Source organism: Hyperoodon ampullatus, assembly GCF_949752795.1.
Source record: "Hyperoodon ampullatus genome assembly, chromosome: 8".
NCBI lineage: Eukaryota > Metazoa > Chordata > Mammalia > Artiodactyla > Ziphiidae > Hyperoodon > Hyperoodon ampullatus.
The window spans coordinates 34,045,964-34,066,184 of record NC_136921.1 but is presented as its reverse complement, the minus strand read 5'-3'; the positions used below and the strand labels follow the sequence as shown (position 1 = coordinate 34,066,184).

Genomic DNA, 20,221 nt, shown 5'->3' with positions numbered 1-20,221 from the left:
CCTAATTTTTTTTTTTTTTTTTTTCTGTACGTGGGCCTCTCACTGTTGTGGCCTCTCCCGTTGTGGAGCGCAGGCTCAGCGGCCATGGCTCATGGGCCTAGCCGCTCCGCGACATGTGGGATCTTCCCGGACCGGGGCACGAACCCGTGTCCCCTGCATCGGCAGGCGGACTCTCAACCACTGAGCCACCAGAGAAGCCCCTGGTCCTAATTTTTAAATTTTATCTTAATCATTCTTTAAAGTATACTTTTCTCTCCAAGTCTTAATTTTGGTTTAAAGATAATAACTCTGACCTGAACCAGGGGTTGGAGTCAGTGAGAGGTTGATCTCTGGTTTTTAGAAATGTATGTTTATTTACCTGAAAGAAAACAGGTAGTTGGATTTGGGCCCAGAAAGGGCAAGACCAGATTTTGCATTTCTTTTTTTTTTTTTGATACAGCACAGACCATAGCCATGCCAGTTGCACTTAGCAAGTCTTTTTTTTTTTATAGCTAATATGGCACCAGAGGCATAGTCTTTTATTTATTTTTTTTTAATTTTATTTATTTTTGGCTGCATCGGGTCTTAGTTGTGGCATGCAGGATCTTCATTGTGGCATGCGGGATCTTTCCTTGTGGCATGAGGGCTTGTTTCTAGTTGTGGTGTGGGGGCTCCAGAGCACACGGGCTCAGTAGTTTGAGGCACATGGGCTTAGTTGCCCCACGGCATGTGGGATCTTAGTTCCCTGATCAGGGATTGAACCCACGTCCCCTGCATTGGAAGGCGGATTCTTTACCACTGGACCACCAGGGAAGTCCCAGCAAGTCCTTTTTAATGAAGTCACATATGCTGTTTCCTGATCCCAATTAATGAACTCCTTGACCTTAGTTACCTTAGATTCCTAGATATTTTGGCCTCTTTTCAGTATAGAGATTTTTAAAAAATATATGACATAACCCCTTCTTTTCTTCCTTTCTTTCCCTCCCTCCCATTATAAGTAATTTGGAATCACCATTTCTTAGCTACTAATTTATTCCTGAATTTAAAAAGAAAATACATAAGCCTTTAAAAAAATACCAAAGAATTCCTCACATCAGTATGAAAATACCTATAATAATTATCCATACTGACCATCTGTTTCTCAGAAAGTCAGCTAGCAAGCAATTATGTTTATTTTGAGATACAATCCTTTTGGAATAACTTCTTAAGGAAAAAGTAAAATATTTAAACTAGTTCTGAGGGTTTCTGTGTGTGTGTGTGTATGTATGTTTTGGTTTTTTGATATGTATGGTTCTTAAATTGAAGAAAACTTTGAAGTAGTATTAGTACCTGCAGCTTCTAGTAGCATAAGTATAATACTGGTCATACACCCCAGGGGTGGGTAACGAGTTTCTTGGGGAATCTGCTCCTCGAAGTTAAATGGAGTGAAAAATGATTCCTTTTGGTGGGTTGGGGTCATGACTGGAGGGGGGGTGGCGATGCTTTTTTTTTTTTTTTTTTTTTTACTGTTAGTGTTCTGTTTCTTGATCTGGGTGCCAGTTAGACAAGTTGTTATTGTTTACGTTATTTTTTGTGAGATCTGTCATAAGTCTGTTTTCATGAAAGCAGAAAGGAAGTTAAACTGATTTTAGATTCTGTCATTAAAATATGTCCAAGTCAGAAGTTTGTATCTCAGAAATGTGTGGTTTCATCTTCAAGATCCATTAGCAGCCATGCGTCTTAAGTGATTTTTAAGACAATTTTATCTTTTTAATAAGATAACCTCAAACAATAAATAAATTAATTAAACATCTAGGCCTCATTTGGAGGAGGGTATAAAAATTGATTAGCCCTTTTTTTCCTAATGTAAGAATGAAAGCTATCTTTAATAATTCTTCAAAAGAAAATGCAAGCATTATTTAATTATAGAAACATAATCTCGGACTTCCCTGGTGGCGCAGTGGTTAAGAATCCCCCTGCCAGTGCAGGGGACACGGGTTCAAGCCCTGGTCCAGGAAGATCCCATGTGCTGTGGAGCAGCTAAGCCTGTGCGCCACAACTACTGAGCCGGCGCTCTAGAGCCCACGAGCCACAACTACTGAGCCCATGTGCCACAACTACTGAAGCCTGCGCACCTAGAGCCTGTGCTCTGCAACAGAAGCCACCACAGTGAGAAGCCCGTGCTCAGCAACAGACCCAACACAGCCAAAAATAAATAAATGAATAAATAAATTTATTTAAAAAAAAAAAAAAAGAAACATGGGGCTTCCCTGGTGGCGCAGTGGTTGGGAGTCTGCCTGCCGATGCAGGGGACGCGGGTTTGTGCCCCGGTCCAGGAAGATCCCACATGCTGCAGAGCAGCTGGGCCCGTGAGCCATGGCCTCTGAGCCTGCGCGTCTGGAGCCTGTGCTCTGCAACGGGAGAGGCCACAACAGTGAGAGGCCCGCGTACTAAAAAAAAGAAAGAAACATAATCTCAACTTCCTATCTTCTTTAAGGAATTGAAATCCATGCTGTCAGTAAAAACAGAGGTGTGTGTGCTCTTTTTATCTTAATATATCCAAATACACATGTGGCCCTAGATGTACTCAAGTATTAAGTTTCCATTGTATCCAAGAAAGAACAATACACAAGAAAAACAAATTTAAACAATGTAATTTTTTTCTTCTTAAATTATTATACTTGCCAAAGCTATCCATGGGTAGTATTCATTATTAATAAAATATACCCACCCAAAGCAAAATATGCCCACCCAAAAATGTTGTACTTGGAACTTTTTTATTTTTTGCACCTACTCCCCAGGTCTGTTGTTTATTCATTCTTTAAAACCCAGTTCAGATGTTACTTCCTCTAGAAGCTACCTTCCTACCAAACTCCCCCTCTTTCTCTGTGCCACAGGTTATCCACTCCCTTGTTCTACCTCTAAACCTTTTACAAACCATTTTTATCACATCTGTCAGTCCCGCTAGCGGGAGTTCTCAAGCTTTTTTGTGCTATGGACACCTCTGGCAGTCCAGTAAAGCTTATGGATCCTTTGAAGTAATTCGTAACTTCTCTGAATAATGTTTTAAAAACAAATTAAAGGTTATAAAGGAGACTAATGATATTGAAATACAGTCTGTCTTCAGTACCTCCCTCTTCCCAAGAACTACATGTTTATCTCCTTGTAGATCATTTCATCTTTGGGTCTCCAGAATCTAGTGCAGACTTGGCACATTTGGATTTTTTTTTTTCATTTCATTAGGAGAGATGAGAATCATACTTTGTCATATCGTATTACCTTTTCCCACCTGAATCTTGATTTATTTAGGTTCTTCTACTTGAATTTCTTTTTAATTTTGTGTCACTTCCATGTTACTTTAACAGTTTAATTTTTTATATTTTCAGGGAATACCATTAACACTCGTATCCTTTTGCAACTCTTTGGGTTAATTTGCAGGAGCAACTAGGGACAGGGAAGGATTTGGCTTCAATAAAAACTTTCAGAACAGAGGACTGTCATTAGTTTTATTTTGATTTTACATTTATGTTACGTTATTCAGAAAACCATCATGGCTATTAACTCAGAGAATAGTTTCAAAGAGATTTTTAAGCGCACTTGGAGAACTCCTGCCCACCGAAGTTTAGTCACGCAGTGGTGGAACTCAGTAAAAGATAGACAATGTATGTCATTAATTTCCTTGCCTTTTCCCTTCAAAATAGTGCAGACTTTGGAAAAATCATAGTGGAACATATTTTTGTCTTTAAACAGCTAGAATATCTTTTGCTTTAGGAAATTCTTTATTCAAATTGGCTGTCTTAGATCTTCACTTAGATGTCTGAGCATCCTATGTGGTGCCCGGGGCTCACCAGGGAACTGAAAGCAGCAGCAAAATCTGGTGTCCTTCCAGCATTCTGAGATAAATAATTTGAATCATGTGTCCTTGGTCAATAGCATTTGAAGCTTTGGACATAGCTTGAGTTTTGTTTTCCTTTTTTGTGTCTGTAAGTTATTACTTTTTTTTTTTTTTTTTTAAAGAAAAGAACTTCTGATGTTCTGTGACTTAAAAGTATTGGGTTGTTTATTCTATGTCTAGGCCGAAACAACTTCACGAAATCCCGGCCTTTTACTGCCCTGACAAAAACAAGGTGAATTTCATTCCTAAAAGCGGCTCTGCTTTCTGCCTCGTCAGCATCCTTAAGCCACTCCTCCCCACACCAGATCTTACCCTCAAGGGCTCTGGCCACAGTCTGACAGTCACCACTGGCATGACAACCACTCTTCTGCAGCCTATCGCTGTGGCCTCCCTGTCTACAAACACAGAGCAAGACCGAGTCTCTCGAGGAACGAGTACAGTCCCGCCACCAGCCTCTCTCCTCCCACCACCAGAACCCATTGAGGAAGCTGAAGGATAGGCCCCAGTGCTGTGAGGCCACTGTTCTGGTCAACTGAGAATCTCCTCAATCCCTTGGCAGCGATGGCATCGTGCGCTCCCAGTTGGCTGTGTCGTGCTCCAGCATTTCCACGCTGATGTGTCACAGTGCGGCTTCTGGAAGAAAGCAGCCCCTCTGATGGCTCTGCTCACTCCTGAAGGCCAGCCCTCAGTGCTTAGCCTGCTTTTTCTTAAATCACCGGTTGAAAGAAGAAGAAGGTCTCATTCTTTCCTTTTGGAGGGCTGATATCACATTGTTTTTTGCTTTCAAATTAGACTTCTTTGAAAAAACAAATAAAAAACTGATCCCTGCAAACATGATTCTTGAAGGGAGACGTGAATGATGCTGCAAGAACCATCTTTTATATGAAAATGACTATTTTATAATACCAATGTTACGTTTTCTGAAAACATAGCAAACAGGATGTTCAGACGATTCTTTGGCCTCTGTTTCTTGTTTCCCTTTCTAGATGTGTGCTTTTCTCAGCTGTTTTCAGCTTTGGGACCAAAGGGATTGTTGACATTTTCCTAGCAATCTTAATCTCATGATTGTGTTCTTCTCCCAAACAAGAATTGGTAGGTAAATGCATTGAACAAGTATATATAAAAGAGATAAAAAAGCAATATTAGTACATTATGTGATTTATGTTTTTTGATGTCAGAAGTTTGTGCTTTGGGTGAAATACTTGTAAAACTGCTCTTTTCCTCACTACTCCTGTACACATTTCACCATGTGGTCATAAAAATTATAATCTGGAGACAAGTGCTTTAATATGTTCTCACCCATCATTGGAACTTGGTTTAAAAGTCAGTGAGCCAAAAGGAAACTAACTACCCAGTGTCGACTGCTAGCCTAGGAGTAAGGAGCCCCTTGGGTTTTCTGCTCAATATTTATCACACGGTCTTTCTTTCCCACAGGTGTCGTTCTACCTTTAACCGTCACTGTATCATAGCCCCACGAGATCCTAAAATGGCTGTGCATGGATTTCCTCCTCTGCTTTTGTGATGTTGTTGTCTTGTGGATTTGGTCAGGGTTAGTAGTTTGCCAGGAGTGTAATCCGTTGAATAGCAATCCTTAGTCACAGAATCTTGCGACTGACGTTTCCTTTCTGGTGGTTGACACTGAGATATGTTGCCTGTGGGTTTTGCTAGTTTTCCCTCCAGCATTCCACATGGTGGGGAAAACAGGCAAGGAGAGCTTTGGAGCATAAAGAACAGGAACCTTTGAAGAATCCACATGGTTTTGGATTTAGGCTCATCCTAATACAATCACTGCCAGTATCACATGACAGCAGTATTTTGTGTCTGGGTATGTGGTAGTGAAACTGAGGAGCAGCTCTTTTTAAAAAGTTATAGCAAACAGTGTTGATAGCAAGCATCCTTCTAAGATCTTCATAAACTACCTTATGATGCAATAATTTAATGTTCCTATACATATTATAGGGAGAAAACAAATACTTGTAAAAGGGATATAGTTTAGAAGGTTAATATGTCAGTATGTCCAGATATATCCCCTCAAAGAAAAGCTAGTGGTAGCAATAAATCTTCTGAAAGGACTTCTTATACTCGTGTACCTTTAAAACATCTAAGTAATTAAAAATTTTGCCCTGTTAAGTTGAAAACAGAGATGTATTTAGGCAAATCAGATAAACTCAAACATTTGACTAAGTCTGTCAGGTTTCAGTTGGTGGCATCGATGAATTTTGGTACCCCTTCTGTCCAAAATTAATTTTCCTGAAATTAGTACATTGTGACTTCTAAATCAGGAAAAGCTAAGTTGTTCAAAGTCTAAATGTTCTGGTCAGTAGGTTCTTTGAGAACCTTGATTCTTTGCCTGTAACTTTATTTACCATTTCACCACTGAGAACTGCTCTGTCAGAAGTACAAAAGAAAGGTAAAGCTGAAATTGGGTGAGTTGGTATCGATGGTAGGAAGTTAAAAAATAAGGTTTCAAAAAAATCCAAAATCAGTTTTTGGATTACCGGAATTCTGTTAAATCTATGTTCTTTTCCTTGCCTTACACTTACTTCCCTCTCCATCTGTACATGTCACAAGGGTGTTTCACAACTAGAATGCCACTTTGTAAACAGTTTTTCTTCTTACTCTGTTGTGCATGTTTATCTAACTCACATCTTTCTGTAGAGTTTCATATATCCTTAAACTAAAGTAATTTACAATCAGAATGGGAGAACAAGTTTAAGATAGTATTATTTACAGTCTTAGAGGTGGAACTTTTAATGTTTGGTTGTAAGGAGAATGTGAATTTGCAGGTAGATGAATTATATGGCAACTAAACATAGGCCTCATGTTTGGGAGAAATAGAGCCTGAGATTTGAGGAGGGGGGGAAGGTACAAGTTGTAAAAAAACTCTTAACTGCCAGTGCCAAAGGGCTAATTTTTAAGTATCTGAGCTTTATGCAGTCTTGAAAAAATATTGGCCATAGTCTACTCGGCTTTTATGGAAACTTGGTTCACAGGTGGTTGACTTTTTTTTTTTTTAATGGGTCTACTCTTAATAGAATGCATAATATTGTTTTCTAAAATTACATTCCATAACTATCTTGTTATTCTGTAGAAAACTGTACAGAAGGTAAATAAATTAGAATAGCTTCAATGGGAATATAATTTAAATTTTTTTTTAAATTTAAATAAATTTACTTCCATTGCGGTAAAAGAAAGAAATAGGTGGCTTGTATATTTCAGCAAAAGAAAGCTATTCTCTGGTTATAAACTTTGTCAGTGTTAAGTTATTTTTACTCTTAAACGTTTTTTTCCTTGCGGTGATAACATGATTTTACGGTTTCTGATCATGACTAAGTCTGTATTACTTGTCATGGCTTTTGTGAGCAATTATGTTTTTAAAATACCTGTTTTGCTTCTTTGATTAATATGCTGAGCATGGATGCCAAAATTATTTTTTAACTAGAGTCTTAATTTTGTTTAAAATATTTCTTATATTTGTGACAAGCCAAATCAGAGTTTTAGAAGGTGCTATTGTTAACTGTGGAATAACTGGCAACAAGGAAGCCTTTTCTTTTTTTTTTCTTTCTTTTTAATGGTTGGCTTTTACTGGAAGAAGGTATTAAAAAAATAGAATTTATAGCTTTCTGTATGTCCAAGATTAAGAGTGGGTTGTCAGAGTTTTCTTTTGTTAAAGGAAATAAAAGAAAAATTGCCACTACTGAATTTACTATTCTAAAGATTCATTCCTTAATGCTTAGAATTTCAATGTCTCAAGACCAGACCAGTGGACGTGCTGAATTTGCATTAAGAAAGCTAAAACACTTAACTTCGCACTTTAAGGTTTAAGTTTTACTCTGCCTAAATTAATGATAAGCAGGGCAGCCCTGAACAATATTTTGTCTATACAATCCTGTTGAAGAATATAATTTATGTTTTTTAAAAGTCTTTATTTTTCATCTCTGTTGAAGCTGTGTAAATCTTTTTAAAATGCAATTTTTAAAGTTTCGTTTTTCTAACAAAATTCTCCCAAAAAACAGCATTTCCAATGGTGATAAATATTGTTACTGTGTACTTATGTATTCCCTATACCTGAACACTTGTTGCTGCCTCACAAGAAAATAGAACTTTTATGTTAAAAATAAAGTCTGTTCTTCTTGAGTCTTTTTCTGTATACTTTTATGAATATTGCCTCAAATTCAAATTTCTTTCTTTTTAGACATTTCTAGCTTGAAATAACTTTAGTATGTTCTTTTTTCACAGTTAGAAAATGAATTTGTATTAGGTAGCAGGATCTATAATATTGTCAGTTGTTACTTCCTTACTTCCTTGCTACCTCCTTAACTTGCTCTTGAACTGAAAGCACCGATCTTTGTGTTAAGTGCTAAGCAAATGTTAAAATGTAAGCAAGCATACTGAAAGAGGTACCTGTTTATAGGTAATTCAGTACTTTACAGGTTGTTATTTAGCTGGGGCAATCACTTAATTTCATTCTAAAGTACAGATAGAGGAGTTCTTTCCCGTTTGTTTTGGTAATTCATTCTTTCTGCTTCCTTTGTGTCGGTGGTTTATAAATGGAAGACAGTTGTTTAGGCTGAAGGGTTTAATCTGTATGAAGGCTGCATGCAGTATAAACATTTAGAAAGCAGGGTCATCTTTTTTTTTTTCGGTATGCGGGCCTCTCCCGTTGCGGAGCACAGGCTCTGGACGCGCAGGCTCAGCGGCCATGGCTCACGGGCCCAGCCGCTCCGCGGCACGTGGGACCCTCCTGGACCGGGGCACGAACTCGCGTCCCCTCCATCGGCAGGCGGACCCTCAACCACTGTGCCACCAGGGAAGCCCAGGGTCATCTTGTAAGTGAAATAAAAGTGTCACCACAGCTGCCTGTCATAAAAAGTGGTCACCAAATTACTTTGCAAGAAATTCTAAAAATTATTTCTGGGGGTAAAAGTTAACCAGAATTTGGAGATTATATCTATAACATTATAATTAAACACAGCAGCAAACGCGAAGAGAATCTCTCAAATTGGCGTAACATTTTCTCCCATTCTTTTTTCTCTCAGTCTTTTCCTTCCACCTTTAAAGAGGTTGAGAGAAGCAAATTTAGATCTCAAGTTGGGTGTTCCCATCTTCCCCCATTTCTTTGATTTTTTTTTTTTTTTTTTTGCTTTCGTTCATTAGTATTAAATATACCCCCTCTCCCCAAAAGTTTTTAGGTCTATAATGATCCTTTCCTTAAAAGATCATTATGGACCTTTCAGTTGCTTTCCTTAAAAGCAACTGAAAGTTGCTTTTAAGTGGTTGGGTGTGAAATAGTATCCTCTTCCTAGGAGTTCCCTGCCGATGTATATCAATATCATTTTTTTCCCTTGCTAAGATTATGTTTGCTTTTTAAATATTTTAAACCTCTACTAGAACATGGTATGATAATACAGATAGCCTTTGTATCTCTTTGGTTCAGTGTTTTTCAAACTGTTTGGGTCTTGAAATGAATTAAGTGGGTCCAGCGAACTTTTTTTTTTAATGAAGCAGAACAGGAAACAAAAGTATATTGAAGACATCAGGGAAATAGTATTTGTATGTAAAGCTTTTGCTAGCCATAGGGATACATATGTACTAGGTTGTAAATTAAAATATATTTCTTACTGTGGGTTGTAATCAAAATGATATGAAAAATACTGTCGTAGATACAACTTCTGTATATGTGTTTTGGGGTTGGTCTGGTATCTTAACACAGATACTGGAGTCTTTAAAGACATTGTTTCTACTTCTCTTTATTAAGCATCTCCAAATTGCTGGTTTTATTTTTTTAAATTCTTGTCTTTTCAGCAGTTTGCATCTTCCTGAAACTGAGAAGTTATCTCCATATACTCTTTGATTTTATACAGTAGCATGGATGAGTCATGCTTAATCATTGTGTTTTAGAGAAGACTGTCATGGAGCTCTGATGGCCAGAAACCCAGGAGTATGACCATTCATCTCAGTTCCATGCCTTAAGCAGTTATTTTTTGAGATCATTGGGATGATTCAGAGGAGTTGCAGGAAAAGCCACAATTTGGGTACTACTTGTGGCTCTGCAGCTTAATAGTCATGGGCTCTTAGGCAAAGAAGTCACCTCTTTGAACTTTAGTTTTCTTATGTGATTTTAGGAAATGCTGATGACAGTGCTGTCAGTTAAATGGCTAGTGAGTGTGAAAAGAACTTAAAAAACTGGAAGCAAACACGTTATCATCTCCTTTCTATTTTGTTAGGTAAGTTTATTCATCCCTTAGGAAAGCCACAAGTTGTTGGTCATGGAAAATGATCCCATAAAATTCATTTTACTTTGTAAAGTATAATATAGTCAAGGATGTTGAGCTGAATCATAATAAAAATAGGTAACACTTACTGATAGCTTTCCAAATGCCAGGCTTGGTGCTTACATTAACCCTGTGAAGCCAGGTACTGCTAGTTACTGTTTTATAAATTGCATAATTGGAATTAGATTAATTTATCCATGGTCATACATCTGGGAAATGTCAAAATCTGGCTTTGAACCAATTCTGATTCTAGAACTCAGACTTACTGCTACTTCTCCTGTAACAGTGACATTAATAAAATATAGGTGTTTGGTATCATGGCAGATTATGTGCCCTTGGGTCATAGCCTTGTTTGTTCTTTGTGGTCTTCTTCATTGCTTCAACTGTTGGCAGCTTGGTTCAGAGGGCGAAAACAAAATAACCTGGTTAGACACCACTTCCTGACCAAGGTAGGTAGTGACACAAATCCTCAAGCTCTGGGTTTTAATGTTGCTATAGTTGCAGAAATTCAAAAGAAGTATTTTCTTTAATTTGGGGAGCACGTCTGTTAGGCAGAAAGTAGCAACTTCACATTTTTGGTGGATTTTTTTTTTTTAACTGACTTTTTGAGGTAAAGACTTAACGAAAGTAATTTTTTAACCTCAATTACTTGGTATGCCCATTTCAGACAGACAATAAAATGAAATCACCTAGATCAGGGCTCCCCAACCTTTCTGGCACCAGGGACCGGTTTCGTGGAGGACAGTTTTTCCACGGACCGGAGCGGGGAGGGGGTTCAGGCGGTAATGCAGGCGAAGGGGAGCAGCACATGCGGCTTCGCTGGCTCGCTGGCTCACTGGCTCGCCACTCACTTCCTGCTGTGTGGCCTGGTCCTAACAGCAGGGGCTTGGGGACCCCTGACCTAGGATCACAATTTAGATCATATATAATATTAACAGTAGTTATTCCTGTTTGGTAGGTTGGTGGATCATTTCTTTGTCGTCTACTTTTACAGACTTTTAAATGAGAGTATTACTTTGAAATGGGATAAAGAAAACAACTTTTTTCTTTAATGTAAAAACATGCCCTTCAAAATCTTACCTGTTAACACCACTCAGACCTTTATCTCCAGGTTGTACTTATTTTTGGACACTGAATGGTTTATTTACACCACTGAGTAGAGAACCATGTCTTGACTTTAGATGCCAAGGACAGTTCTTGCTGAACTCTTTAGTCTTCTTTTAAATGGCACATAAAACATGGAAGAAATTTTATGTTGGGCTTGTGGATGTGACCCATCCTAACAAACAAACGTTTTTCTTCCTATCCTGTTCTGTAGGTTTTCTTTGCTATATTTAAATACCTTACTGTTGTGTTTTAAATTCATTACTTTCAATACTGCTGAATTAGTTAATATTTTAAAGTTTGTGTTTCCTTCCTAGTTTAATGTCTATATCCCAAGATTCTGGGTCTGCTTCATTGCTCAAGGTAAGGAAATGCAGGGCTCTGCCAGTGCTATGGAAGGTAGAAATAACTGGATCAATCAATCCTGCCTTGCTTTTTATTCCTCCCTTCAACAAATCAGGTTAAATGTTATGGCTTATATTTCACTGGTTATTGCTTCTAGGCTCAAAATTCTGCTATTTGTTTGTATTTTGTTACTGAGAGTATTTACACAAAGAACACACATTCTGTTATTTCCCATATCTTACAAAGTCCCTCCTGCGTGAAGTAAATTAGAAAGAATCAGTCTCACAAAGATGTGAATTGCCCTGGTTTTATTTTAATTCTGTGGTATCTATTATCATTCAAACAGCCTTCTTATTACTATGGTCCTGAGGTAAAACCCAAGTTTTTGAATAGAGAAACAATAACTGGATTTGTGAAGGCTTTAGCAAATAAACTTCGTTTTATGCCATCTTGTAATTTTTATTAAAAGAGGCTCAGAAAAATAGCACGTTCAAACTTCCTTTGTTCATATGCTGTAAGACCTCTACATTTGCAGATGGTCTATAAAGATAGTTATGTGAAATATCCATAGTTGAAATACAAAGTTTTTCATTGTGCAAATACTGAAACCTGTTTTGTTAAAATACAGTTTGTTTCTAATCACATCAGAGTTACATTTTACAATTAATGAAAGATTTCAAAAAATACAAAGTTATACCAATTTGATCTTAATCTGCCCTGGTACTCCTGCCTCTCTTATAAAGTGGTTGAAGAAAGATTAGGCAATTTTTTAGTTCTTCTGGGGCTCTTCTAAGTTTAAATGCATTCTTATTTGGTATTAAAAAGTATAACATAGATATTTCCCCCCATTTAATATAAAAAGCATCCATTTATTTGAAAGAGTTGTTCTCAGCCCACTCCTGGTTAAGGTTAATTAATATACTTATTGAATGGTTATTCTAGATTTAACCAGGAAGCAACTGATCACCTTTCTGTTCTGTGTTTATCCTGTCCTTCCTGTCATTCCCTACTGAATATGTACTTGGTTTCTTGTTTTAGCTTGTCTTTTATTTTAGGTTTCCTATTATACCTATTTTAGGTGTAATATGGCCAAATTTCTGTTTCTGGACCTTAAATTAATGACTGAGCTTCAAATAATCTTGAGAAAATGTGAATAGTTACCTTCATTTTAATAGCAAAGTTTTAAATGTGCACTTCAAAAATGCAGTCAGACTTGCTGAAGTTATAACTAGACTTGCTAAGGCAGTTAATGTTGCTTTGAGGCTAAACGAGCAACTACATACTCTGTTGAAAGCGAAAATGTTAGAGAAATTAAGAACTGAAGAATAAAAATCCTTGTATGTTTCTATTTTTTTGATAACCTTTGCTCTTGGAAAATCGGGGTTAGTATCCCCTTCACATTCATAGTCTGGGATTTGGGCCTGGAGAGACTAGTGATTTTCCTCTGCGTTGAGTGTCTTTGTTTACATGAAATAACAAGGACTGCTCTGCATGCATGTGAGGAAGCTATACAAATATTTTTGAACAAATGCATTAGTGAAAATGAAAGAAAAATGGCAAAAACGCAAGACATAAAATTAACATCTTCTGAGGTACTTCAGAGTTGAAAGCGCAGAGCAACCATGGGTATAGAATTTAGATAGTGATTCATAATTGTAACCGCTGGTGATTGAATTCTGGTGGAACAAAGACAGTATTGCATTCTGGGGCATTAAACTGAATAAAAAGGGAGAGTTACAAAATGCTTCTTAATGGTTAACCAAGTAAAGAAATAGGAATAAGCATGTGAAAATATTTTAAGGAAGGATTTACATAACCTTTTCTTAAGTCCATGTTTCTGACCCTCAGATAAGGTCTTTCCAGCCTACACACTACTTGACCACAGTTGTGGTTTTCTAAATAGCTTGTGGGCAGTTCAGACTGTAGTTAGGCCAGACTGTTGTGGATGGGAAGTGGAGTGCATTTTACCTGCCCTAGTCCATTCCTAAAAAATGTTTTCCTGTATACAGAGACTCAGAGATTACAAGCAGTTCTCTTGTAAATAATAAGTAAGCCTGTTTAGAACTAGGAGTACAATGAAAACTACTGTGAACATCTTAGTTAAAATGTTTTCTTATGCAGATGCAATGGACTGGACGACGAAATAAGACACCTGGTGAACTGCCTCAGAACTAAAGGGTGGATGGGAAAAAAGGGTAGGAAACTGAGTGTGTATACAGTGGCTATGTTTTCATTAACTAACTAACTAACTATGCTAACTTCATTAAATAGCCTTCCTTCCAGTACTTAGACTCTAAACCTTTTAAGGATAAGTTTGTCCTTAGTAATCATCACTCAGATGATGTCACCCACAGAAAAGTGGAAAATCACTCCCTTACTGATGGTATAGAGCTTTCTGTAACTTTGCCAGAAAGCACTCTGGGTTAAATCATTTCAAGAAATGTGGGGTAATAAGTATTGCAAATCTGTACCAGGGTAAGTTAATTAGAATTTTTTTCCCTCATTCAGATAGACAGAAGTTTCTGGGTCATTTCAGGAGTACTACTGCCAGTTGCTCAGGGAGTATCCTCCCCTCATTTTCTTTCAGGAAGCATATGAATACACTACATTGTAGTAGCAATGTGTGAAGAATCAGGCCTGAAGACACTTGGACAAATGTCTGAAGTACCATAGAATGGACATTCTTGTGGTTTATAAAATGGGAAGAGAGATTTTTCTGTTTATGCAGAGGATGGACTCCTTAGCAAATAAATCATCCTGCTACTTCCCCAAGAAAATTCAATAATGAAATCGGGCGGGGGGGTGTCCATGATTTTGTATGGAGGAAAAAAACTAAGGAATATTATTAGCCTCCAAGTGGAGAAAACAAGCACCAAGTTTCTCTGTGATTTCACTGAAGCAAATTGAGTTCTCAAATCTTATTCTACCTTTCTAACTAAAGAAAAAACTGCTCTGGTTCTAGTGCTATTTTCCACAACAGAGAATTCCCCCTGCCACCGTTTTATTTAAAAACCAATCCCAAATCACAACCCAGTTTACATGCTGTCCTTTCTCTAGATATAGAATTCTCACAGCCAGCAAGGCAACTTATACATAAAAGGCTTTCCAAACAGATAAACACAACTCCTACTGATAATTATTCCTAGCTGTTATTTTTGAACTAACTAACTTTTGGTATGTATTTCAGACTCAATAGTTTCTAATATTTTCCATATATTATCAACAGCTGCAAATCCAAGATATTAAAGAGATACTTAATGTATTAAAACGTGGTCCTTTCCATGTGTCTAACCTTGCAAACATAAGGTTTTCGGATATGGGTGACAACATAAACTTCCCACAAAGGCAGTAAGTTGCAAAATTGGTGTCTCAAGGCCACTGAAGTGGCATCATAACCAGTCAAGCATTAAGAAGTTCATCATCTGAGTGTCCAATAGCATCTGGGTTTGAAAGCGGATCCAAGTCTGCAAATAGATTGAACCAGGCTGACATGTCTTGGTTACCACTGTTGGGAGCTATTAAAAAAGAAAAAAACACATTAGAGTCTCAGATTTTAAAAATCACATTATTGTACCACTTTTATGATTTTTAAACTAGATGCTTCTTTTGAATCAAATTTAAGACAGCTGACAAGAATAAACATCAGTTACGTCTCCTTGAGGATAATTCTGAAAAGCTAATGCAGATAACCTCATGCTTTGCTGAGGCTATTGAAGTAACTGCATGTTGCTCTGAGAAAGGACTTGATTAAAAGTGAAAAGGCAGGAAGTAGTAGAAGGCTCTCAGTTAAGGTTCAAAATTTAACCTTTGTTCCTACAAAGCAGGAACATTACACTTGTAAACTTAGTATTTAAAATCTATATTTATTATAAAAGTAATATTAAAATACTAGACATAGGGGGGAAAATCCCCTAATCCTATCACATTTCCATGTGTACTTTAAAATTTTTGATAAATATATTATGGAGTGGGTTATGTCTCGGATACGACTTCCTGTTACCTGACTGGAAAACTGCATATATCGATAGTCTACAAGTTGTGTGGCAGACAGTCAAGGACACACATCTATGCTGAAGGCTGGGACTAGTAAAAAACTCTGCAGGGCACAGACAGTGGGTCATCTCAGAAAGCTAGGCTCTTGAAGGCCAGGGGGTCCAGAAAGCAGGGCTGAGAGCCAGGGGACCATCTAAAGACCTACATATGAGACCAGGGACACAGTGGGCAAAGGATGGAAGGCAGTCCTGCTCAGAAGAGTCTAAGGCAACCAACCCTCTCTTAAAATCAATCATGGTTACCACTTTTCACAGACCAGAGGGCTGGAGTTTGGGCTGTGGGGATCCCAAGCCTCAGGGATCAGGACAGAGTGAAAGGCTGCATTGTGTGTCCAGTTCTGCTTCTGGGAACCCCAAGGTAGTGTCAGTGATACCCACACAAATGTTGGCTTTGAGTCCTGGGTATACTACCTACTAATAAGTAATAATGGGCAAGTCATTTAACTTCAGGGGCCCTTGCTTCCTCATCTGTAAAGTAATGGTCATATAATTTACTACTTTTTAGATTTTTATTGGAGTATAATTGCTTTACAATGTTGTGTTAGTTTCTACTGTACAGCAAAGGATTATAGGCAAATAGCAGCTTTCCCAATACCTCAGCCTTTTCGTGTTCAGTTCTGAAATTTACTCACTTTATAGTCTGTATTTTTAATAATTTAGCACAATTCAGTTTACTGAGTTTAAGAAGAGAAAACTATAATTATGAATAGTCTGAATCGCTAAGGGGTGGCTGTATTCAGAATTGGCTGCTGTGAATCTGTGATTTGCTTGGAATTGATGGATTCCCCAATTGATTTATCCCAAAGCATTAGGAAGAATTAAAATAGGGTTCCAGGAGTCCACAATGATACATATCAACAAATAAGTAAAAAATGAGGGACAAGACAAAGCTTTTCCATATAGTAGAATGTAACTAATAAAGGCGGAGGGGAGAGGAGATGGAAGACCGCCATTTGGCAACAGCCACAGCAATAGACGATTCGTGCAGGAATTATCAATGAATGCTAAATTAGCGGGTGCAACTTTGATACTCAGAAATAAGCCATTCACACAGTTGCAAAATATTTTTCCACATAATTATTAATTACAAAGGGAAAAATAAAATAGTAATTTGATAGTGAACAAACCTGGCAGGCACCACCTTAACCAAGTGATCAGAGTTAACATTATAAGCAATAGGACAAAATAGACATCATGTGCCTCCTGATACGGCTTATTAAGAACACACAACATCGTTCCTGTGCTGCTAGTCTTGCCAAAATGCATAACATGAATCTAATTATGAGACAACATCAGATAAACCCAAATCAAGGAATATTCTACAAAACAAATGGCGTGTACACCACAAAAAAAGCCAAGACGATGAAAGACAAAGATTGAGGAACTTTTCCAGATTAAGAAACTAAAGAGACTTGACAACTAAATACAATGTGTGATCCTGGTTTGGATCCTGGACTAGGAAAAAGATCTTTTTCTCTTTTGTTACAAAATACATTAGTGGGACAATTGACAAAATATGAATAAGGTCTATAGATTAGATAATAGCAGTGTGGCAATGTTAATTTCTGATTTTGATCACTGAATTGTGATTATGTGAAAGAATGTCCTTGTTTTTTTAGGAAACAGATGCTTAAGTATTTAGGGGTGAAGGGGCATTATGCCTGCTACTTAGTCTCAGAATAATTTCAGTTCAGAAGAAATTACATATATATTACACTCACACACGTAGAGAGAGACTAAGGCAAACATGGTGAAATCTAGGTGAAAACATATAGGAATATTTTGTATTTTTGCAAGCCTTTCTGTAGGACTAAAATTATTTGAAAAATTTAAAATATTGATACCACAAGGATTCAGAAGTCAGCCTGAAAGGGCTCCCACTGGTCAACACAGGGGCAATTTGAGCACCAAAATGATTAAGTACAGTAGTGACTATAAACCATCAAAAAGATACGAATCTATTCTGACAATAAATACATACGTAAATGGGGAAGAAGAGGGTTTTTTTTTTGTTTACAGCAGGGTATTGAGGGATGGTGGAAGGAGCCTATTGTATAGCATGTGAATTATATGTCAGTAAGGATGTTTTAAAAATGTGATTAGTGGATGAATGGATAAACACAATGGTATATGCATACAATGAAATATTATTCAACTTTAAAAAGAAAGGAAATCCTGTCACATGCTACAACCTGGATGAACTTTGAGGACATTATGCTAAGTGTAATAAGTCAGTTACAAAAAGATAAATACATTCCACTTATATGAGGTATCTAAAGTAGTCAAATTCATAGAAACAGAAAGTAAAATGGTGGTTACCAGGGCTGGGGAGAGAGAATGGGGAGTTAGTGTTTAATGGGTGTAGAGTTTCAGATTTGCAAGATGAAAAGTTCTGGAGATCCGTTTCACAGCAATGTGCATATACTTAACATTACTGAACTGTACACTTAAAAATGGTTAAGATGGTAAATTTTGTTACGTGTTTTTACAATAAAAAAAGTGGAGGGAGTGCTAGGGTTGGAAAAATCATCACTTTTCATCCATCACAATAAAGACTGAATCAGGCAAAAAGCAACAATGGATGCTAAATCTATGTGGAAATTCTGACAAAAAGCAGGACATGTACAAGGTCGCAAAGTGTCTCCCCACAGACTGCTTAGTAATTGCAAGGGAGGATCAAATAAAACAAAGTAGTAATTGTATAGGAGAAAACCTGGTCAACACCTCGATAGGGTGGTCAACATTAACAACACCCATGAGGGGGAGAGGGACAACTTTGAGACGTGACACCCTGAGAAAGGAGCATCACCTATGTGTATTCTAGTCAGGAGAACCTGACTAGATACTCAGGATAACGAATAACCTAAATTTAATTATAAGGAGGCCTCAAATAAAACTGAATAAGGAGCATTCTATTAAAAACAAGAAACAGTGGAGCAGAGAGACTATATTCTTTTAAAATGCCCATGTCCAGAAATCAAAGAAAAGTTGTGGAAATGTTTCAGATTCAAAGAGACTAAAGGGACATGGCAACTGAATACAATACATGACCCTAGACTCGCAGTCCCAGAGGGGGACAGTGCTATAAAGGACATTATGGAGTCAACTCACGAAAATGGAATACACATACATGGTAGGTCATAGAAAAGGATTACGTTAATATTAACAGCCATACTGTGGTTGTGCAAAAGAATATACCTATTCTTAGGAAACACCGCAGCATTAAGGGGTAAAGGGTCATGGTGTATGTAACTTACCCTCAAGTGGTTCAGATAAAATAACACACGCATTACACACACACACAAGCCTGCATAAAGCAAACGGGGTAAAATACAACAGGTGAATCTGAGTAAAGGATATACAGGTGTTCTTTGTGCCATTTTCATTTATGAAATATTTCTGTACGTCTGAAATTATGTCCAATTAAAAAGTTAAATCAGCATCAGTGACTAAGATTAGTATGTATCTAAGATCCTGCAAGACGGAGAATGTGTCAATTTTCTACATATATCCTACATGGTAATTACAACATGGACCAGCTCTGCAGACAAAATACAGTAAGTACTCCTACAGCCCGTGCTCCACAACAAGAGAAGCCACTGCAATGAGAAGCCCACGCACCACAATGAAGAGTAGCCCCCGCTCACTGCAACTAGAGGAAACCCGGGCGCAGCAACGAGGACCCAACACAGTCAAAAATAGATAAATTAAAAATATATATATAGTAAGTACTCAATATATATTAGCAATTACTACATACCAGGCCTTATGCTAAGGCCCTGGGCGCGTTCTTTGTCAGTAGGCATTCTGTAAACAAAGAGCATCTTCTGTCCCTAATGGTATTATCCATTATCAACACACCTTAACACAAAATATAAAAGATGAAGGTACAGAATTTAGTTTACTATGGCAGCTCACAATTTCTGTTCAATTCTTCCACAGTGAGGGATAGCTAGATACAGCTTTCATTCTAATTCATTAGTAACAAAGTACTTTTCTGGACGATATGAGGTGAAGACTGTAACATGGTCCTTTTCTAAATTTACCTGAATTTGACTGATTGTTAATATGATGGCATATTACTTATGATAATATAAGTAAATAACTTACATTTTGTTAATTTCTTTGGACTCTGTGAAGGCACTGACTGGTTATCAATGTGTGGAAGAGGAAGTTCTAATCCCCCTTGGGAGGCCCAGCCTGGGGAAAGAGAAATAATGAATTATCCATTATTAATCAAATAGAAAGTAGCATCAGCAAAACAAGAAAAGGGAAAAATATCTAATAAAAGTCCTCCAATCTTTGTACCAGGGTAATATTCCACAGTATAAGACATATATCTGCTATTATGAATTTTATTCAGATCATCTAAGTTTAGTCCCAGCTAGAGTTAGACTTTCTTACATTTTGCAAAGTGGTTCTGAAATAAATATATAAGCTTTTTTTCTTTAAAACAATGGCAAATGGATAAGGTGTAGAAAGAGAAGCTGTAAGGAGTCAGGAAGAGAGGAAATAAACATGACAATTAGAATCCTGAAACCTATGAATAGGTTTATACCCTTTGACTTGGTAATCCCATTCCTAGAAATTTA

General features: G+C 37.4%; 2 protein-coding genes across 2 annotated transcripts in view; one reads left to right on the top strand and one right to left on the bottom strand.

Annotated features, from left to right (window-relative positions):
• The window catches only part of FAM117B (family with sequence similarity 117 member B), a gene marked incomplete at its 3' end in the record, with an annotated part of 78,450 nt that extends 74,098 nt beyond the window's left edge, over window positions 1–4,352 (top strand). The window contains exon 8 of the mRNA XM_079709607.1: window positions 4,034–4,352. Coding sequence (XP_079565733.1) covers window positions 4,034–4,352 — 319 coding nt within the window. The remainder of the gene's footprint in view (window positions 1–4,033) is intronic.
• Window positions 4,353–14,976: 10,624 nt separating this feature from the next.
• ICA1L (islet cell autoantigen 1 like) overlaps window positions 14,977–20,221 on the bottom strand; it is a gene marked incomplete at both ends in the record, with an annotated part of 47,318 nt that continues 42,073 nt past the window's right edge. Inside the window, 2 exons of the mRNA XM_079710359.1 lie at window positions 14,977–15,092; window positions 19,740–19,829. Coding sequence (XP_079566485.1) covers window positions 14,977–15,092; window positions 19,740–19,829 — 206 coding nt within the window. The remainder of the gene's footprint in view (window positions 15,093–19,739; window positions 19,830–20,221) is intronic.